Source organism: Ruditapes philippinarum, unplaced genomic scaffold (assembly GCF_026571515.1).
Source record: "Ruditapes philippinarum isolate M1 unplaced genomic scaffold, ASM2657151v2 ctg1881_1_1_1_1, whole genome shotgun sequence".
Taxonomy (NCBI): domain Eukaryota; kingdom Metazoa; phylum Mollusca; class Bivalvia; order Venerida; family Veneridae; genus Ruditapes; species Ruditapes philippinarum.
The window spans coordinates 55,037-61,661 of NW_026865939.1; the positions used below are offsets into that span (position 1 = coordinate 55,037).

The window sequence follows — 6,625 nt, forward strand, 5'->3', positions numbered from 1 at the left end:
TCCAATCATGTCATTGACGTTCATGATTATGCATCACTTAAAAACAGTTTGTCGCAAGTACTTCAACTGATATGTTCTTGATCGTTAATGAATAAATGTATTACTTATTCCTTGGTCATCATGATTTTTATATCCTCTAGTTAGACATATGAAATAACATTACGAAATGCATTGTGTGCAACATCCAAAATGTTATTTTAAAATAAATAAATAAAATACAGGTGATAACAAATGTACTTTTTACATCATTTTGAAAGCTTTTGTTTTGTTCTGATTTTCTTATATATATATATATCGTGTATTTCTTTAAGAATATACCCTAGTATTATGTTACGTACATATATAAAGATTTCATTATAACGTTTTTATACGTTTAACTTTTCACAAATAAATCCCTTTTTCACCCATTGCTTATCTTATTAAATTCTAGTTGCTTAACTTTTGCAAGAATTAGATAAGAATTATTGAACATTGAGTAATCTAATTTGAATTCATTGAAATTAATTAAATGCGACTCCCGATTTTTGCCCCTGAACGAAACATTAAATTAGTATTATTTGCTATGAGATAATCGTAAAAAGAAATTAACTCAATATCATCTTTTTCATCAGCTTTATTTCAGGAGTTTGTAATAAACTACTAGTATTTTAAACTTTTGATGAAAGAAAATAGGAAGGCATTAATCTTTTCAGCCAGATTATGTGCAAATAAGGTCAAGCACGGTTTTTAGAGTTGTCGACAAATCCGAATAGCTTGGTACATCAATAACGTGACTTGAATCGGAAGCTAAACTGGAAAATGGAGAATATGCCCCGTTGGCTCCGACGTTGATAACTATGATATCTTTTGAGAGTGAAGACAAACGGTCAACATCGTTTAAGAACCTTGCAGTAACAAAGCGGGAGAAATGGTCCACGATGATGACAATGACATTCTCAAAGTTAGGCCTGTCCCCATGGCGACCATGAAGTTCGTCATGTAAAAATTCCAGTACATCACCTTTATCAATATCGTTATCATCGCCTTCAAAGCGAATGTGATGTATGGCATGCAAAAGCTCTGACTTCTGCGGGTGATTTCCAAGGGTTATTCTCTCATCTACCCCGTGGTCGTAGAGGGCCACGCCTACCATGGCTTGCTGGACGCCTATATCTAGATAATTAACAATATCTCTAAGATAGTTGCGGACATCTAAATGAGAGGTGTGTCTAGAGTCTTCAATCATGAATTCTATGTCTTTATTGCAGTCTGAAAACATATAAAATTTAGATTTAATATCAAGTAAGCATAACAGCCATTTTACACAGATTTAGAAAACGCACGTGCAGTTTGAGATAAACAATGTCCTTACATATGATTTATGAAGCGCTGTGCCAAAGTTTTTTGTCAAGAAATAAAAACACAAGCTGAAATAAGTATGAAATTAGAGAATGTTTGTTTTGGGTTTACATGTACTTCAGTTACCCCAATATAGATTCTCACGGCAAAAAACGTTACCTAAGTTTGAATGTAATACCACATAAAATACATAGTTAACATTGTCAAAATTGACAATCATTCCACTTTAAATGAGATAATCATTATTCCAATCAGAGTGAATCGATAAGGTTGTTAGCCTTAATTTTAGTTGTAATGAGAAACATTTTTTCAAGACAAAGTGCGATATTTGTACAAAATGTATGAAACAAACAACAAAAAACAACAACACACTAGACGTGTGTGGAACTGTAAGTGATAAAGGCGTCTTGGTTGATGTCGCCAGTGTCTGTTTTAATGTCGTCACCGCTTGTTTTGGTGTCGTCGTCGTCTGCTTTAATGTTGCTGTCTTGAAGTATCCAGGGTTATTACACAAGTCATCTGTGCAGCATTGGGTAATAAGATTACGTGCGTTGATATCACGACGTCCTGTTTGCATTAAACCCATGCCGTCACATGTCTGAAAACAAAGTAACAGTCTTAAAATGTATATTGTTCTGTAATTGATTTGTTTTGAGTGCAAGATAAGTTTTGCTATAATAATTTCTCACTGTTTATATATTTTTCAATTAGAATTGTAGTGACATGATTACGAATGTTACACAATAAAGACTTCATCTTAGAGAGACAGATCTTTTACAGTACGTTTGAATTTTTACCAGGTCTTCTGAAAGAAAATACTTATAATTTATACTTCTCTTCTGAGGTGATTTCAATTAAGACAAGTATTGCTATAAATTACCCTTACGCATATCGTCGAATATTTGCGATTTAATTTTATTTGGAATAAGCATAAAAACTATAGGTAGTTACGTAAGGACTGGCACAGTTCATCTTGTACTCTCTGTGTCCGTCCGTGGATGAGACGAGTTGATGCAGTAGACATTGCTATAAAATAAATAAAACAATTCAGTTGATATCTCTAGCACTGTGATCGATTACAAATGATTCTTTATCACATACCCATGCCGCTTTTGTGACTGCATAACAACGGTTCGCACGTCCGACGTTATACAAACAAAGCGTAAGGACGCACTACACTGTATAAGCGCGTCACTGTAGCGATTATTTTAACCGTTATCAGTACTTATGTTGGACATGTGATAAATAGAATATTATATTCGTGAAGCTTCATTTTTAAATTTATTAAACTCGTTGAATAAAACTATATTATACTCACAATATATTAGGCTTGCATAATATAGTTTTATTTAACTCATTGAATAAATTCAGTATTGAACTCATTCAATATTAGTATCATTTATATACGGATCATTACCAAAAATCTAATTTTGATCGATATGTATTAAGAATTAATCTCAACAACGAATTCTTGGAACAAAACAAAAGTGATCTGGTGTTAAAAAATATGCTTCAACTTCATTTTTTATGATAAAGTTATCTTTTTTTCTCGAAATCTGACCGGTGTCAATATTATACAGGTTACAGAGAAGGTGGATGTACATATTGTGTCCCGAGTTTCTCAGGATGAGTAATTATTTATCTACAGATATTAGTTTGTATGCATAGAAAAGGCGGTTATTTTTGAAGATTAATGACAAATGTGTCAATATTTTATTTCGTTACAGCAGACAAGATTTCGAATGAACGGACAGACGAACAAACAGCTATTACGTTATACACACCAAGGCGTTATATTTGTTTGTTTGCTTGTTTCATTTTACGCCTTTTTCCAACAGTGTTTCAGTCAAATAGGCGAGTAGTTTCCTAACCATCGTTCCTGGAGAGTTACACCAGTACTAGACTACCTTCCTCCGCGCTAAACTACCAAAGCCTCTCCCTGGGATCGAACCCACGCCGGCCAGAGAGGTAACTGGATTAGAAGTCATCGACTCTAACCCCTCGACCACGGAGGAGGTCTCCAAGGCGTAATAGTAGTATTCATAAGTCTCTTATGTGTGATTAGGTCAATCAATATTTTGCAATCGCAATACTTTCTGAAAAGGGGTCACTTTTATCATAGAATTATGACCAGGCAGTCGGTATACTTGAATGAAAATGATTAAGAATATTGACTTCCCAGGCACAATGTTTGTATGACCTCTATACACATTGTAAAGTGAACCACTCTTGGAAATGTAACCATCTCCCTATCCGGCCCAGACAAAGAGCACTTTAAGTAGAAACCACACACAAGCAATACTCAAGGTGAGAAATAAGTTACAAAACATGTAGTTCACCTACTATCGATACTGTTCAAATGTATGGGGAGCATGTAGCATATACCTGTACGTTTTTGGCTCTTTTGAAATTTTAATACTTCCACGTGACCATTCAGTATAGTATTTCCAATACGCAAAACCTAATTATTATCAAAATTAAACATTTCACCATTTCATTTACAAAAAAGTGGGGAAACTTTTCAAATTGGGATACTTTTTCAAATGGGAACACTTTTCAAAAAGGGGATTCTTTTTCAAACGAGGAAACTTTTCAAATCTGGATACCTTTTCAAATGATACAGCTGAGCTCTTACCTCGCCCACCTGACACTCGCGTGTTGATGTGCAATCCGTATAATTACGAACAGTGTTGTCGCAGTGGTAACATAACAGTGCTGAAAAATGTCGTTTAAACAGTTTGTCTTAGTTTGCCTTTCAAATGTTTCCTGATAAGACAGCTTATTACAAAGTATTTTATCGTATAACCGGTTTGTGAAACCAACCTTTAAAGCGGCCTTCAGCTCCTCTAACGATTATTTATGTGATTTTTTAAATAAATCGTTTCATATAATTGTCAGTTTAAAAGAATTAAGATGGAAAATGAAATCTGCCAACGATAAAATACATAAACATAAAGGAAACCCCTCGATACCTCTAATGTGCTGGTCCGCACTCTATAACAGTAAAGCCTACAATTCATAGACACGTTACTGCAGTAGATATGGCTATCAGGGACGCTGTTTTGAGGAAGGTTTATAACAGTGATATGATGCGCTTTTCAGAGATATAATTACCGAAATACTTTGTTTGAAACAACACAATTTTTTTTCAAACAGAAAATAAATATTGAAGGACAGAAAAATGAAGAAAAAATGGCTAAAAAAGTCACTTACGACATTTCTTGCAGAACTTTGGACAAACTGTACTAGCCATAGGTGAATCCTTACAAAAGTGTTGATCCTGTGACGTCATTGTTTGACAAGCCTTTACGTCTAAATCTTGACACATGCCGGCGCATTGTGATGCCAGAAATATACCTATAGAATAATGTTAACATGATATCAATTACGTTTTCTAAACCCTCATTTCAGTGCAATACCCTCCCCAGCTACCGTGCAATTTCGCTTTTGGATTAGATTAACAAAGTCCTAGGAAAGGTCCGACCCCTTCCCTCGCTAAATTCCAACTCACTTCACCGAGTAAAGCTGGGTGATCAATATAATTTTTGTATTAACTGTGAAATATTTCTTACTTCGATATTCTAAGGTCAATACAGAAACTCTGGATCGACACAGCAGATTAGTGCTGCTTTTATATAATTATATCCTTGTTTATTAATAAAGTGCCGATTTTATATATATCCTTGAATATTAATAAAGTGCCAGTATACAAAATTCAGTCAAACGAAGACACGAGGAATTCAGATGTAATAGTTATAGTATATGAAACGAGTTATTTACGAGGATATAACACTGGCTGGGGCGTTATCTGCTAAAAAATGGCGAGGCCGTTAGGCCGAGACATTTTGCAGAAACATCCCGAGATGTCGCCCAATTAACCAGTGTTATATCCTCGGAACTAACTCGTTTCATATAATATAACTGTTTTATCGTAATGGCATAATGTTTTCATTTTTTGTAACAGAAATAAATAAATTAATTAATTCATAAATTGATAAATAAAAAAATCGTTAGCTACATTACAGCTTTTTATGATAAGGCAGTTTTTTCAAGTTGTTTTCCCTGCCGCAAAAAAAAATAAAATAAAATAAACAAAATACACCCAATGTTAGAGACGAATTGTTGATTCAAGTTTAAAGGGCTTTTTTTTCAGTGGAAATAATTCATTCAGCGGATGTACCTTTTGATTAAATTAACTCAAATTTTATTGATTCCATTTTTTTTTGCAACTGGTAATGTTCGTTACCCCTGTCCCATTGTGAAAAAACACTGATATATACATGGTGCGAAAAAAACTCAACTGCTATATAGCAGTCGAGCTTTTTTACCATACGAATCAACGAACAAACTGTACTGCTATATATCAATCCAGTTTTCAAATGCTCATTGAAGTGTACTGAGTATAATGGATAAGTAAGAACAAAGAAAACGTTCGAAACCATGCGACAAATTCGAGTTATTGTTATAATGAGTTACTTACATAACGTTAACGTTACTACTAGTGCAGCGGATTTTATGCCGTCCATACTACTAATGTGAATTGTACATGAGCTAAGCTTGAACTTTTCAATAGATAAGAATCTCTGCAAATGTGTAAGTGCACGCTCTCTATTTATAGACATAAACTGTTTACTTACTTGCAAGAGAATACTTATGCGACTACAGGAACATTTAGATGCCGTACTTTCTCTTTGATGTCATTCATTCCGTAGGCTTTTGTGTGGCTATTTTTCTGTTATGAATGGGGAGAACAATGGAGTACTGTCTCAATAGAACTTCAGTGTGTCCGTCCGTTTGTCCGTCACACTCTTGAGAAAGATTTTGAGATAGTGAGAGGAATTGAAGTGTCATAAAACCATAACTCTACATTGCTAGGCTTTTTAATTATCTCCCTTCTTAGTTATCAATGATGCCTGAGACTAGTAGATACGTTGCAGGGCCTTTCAGCATATAAGCAACGAGAGAGTGGAACTAGTGCAAATGGAATACGGCTGATTTGATGCCGTCCACTGTCTTACCTTGCGCAACACTATCTCAATTTATTCCAATTGGCAAGTGTTCGTTGGAAAAATGATTGATTATAAATTAAAGTTTTACAATGCACAGTTTTAAAGGATTTAGAGTGTCTGTTTATCTGGTTTTCAATAATATTATTTGTCGCACAATTCTCAAAAATCTTAACTTTCACTCTGCGTTTATTGACTAGTACTTCGACAGGCGTCATGAAGTCTTGGCAAGGCAGGGATGGCACAAGCCGCCGACCACCTTGTAAAACATCGTCAGTCTG

General features: G+C 34.6%; 1 protein-coding gene across 1 annotated transcript; it reads right to left on the bottom strand.

Moving 5' to 3' along the window:
• Positions 1 to 595: 595 nt before the first annotated feature.
• LOC132730802 (uncharacterized) lies at positions 596 to 5,905 on the bottom strand. Its single transcript, XM_060716821.1, has 6 exons — positions 5,819 to 5,905; positions 4,552 to 4,695; positions 3,974 to 4,053; positions 2,290 to 2,364; positions 1,711 to 1,936; positions 596 to 1,248 (listed from the first exon to the last, which is right to left on the bottom strand). Exons 1-6 carry the CDS (start codon positions 5,862 to 5,864, stop codon positions 698 to 700), a joined length of 1,122 nt encoding a protein of 373 aa, XP_060572804.1. The 5' UTR covers positions 5,865 to 5,905; the 3' UTR covers positions 596 to 697.
• Positions 5,906 to 6,625: the final 720 nt, after the last annotated feature.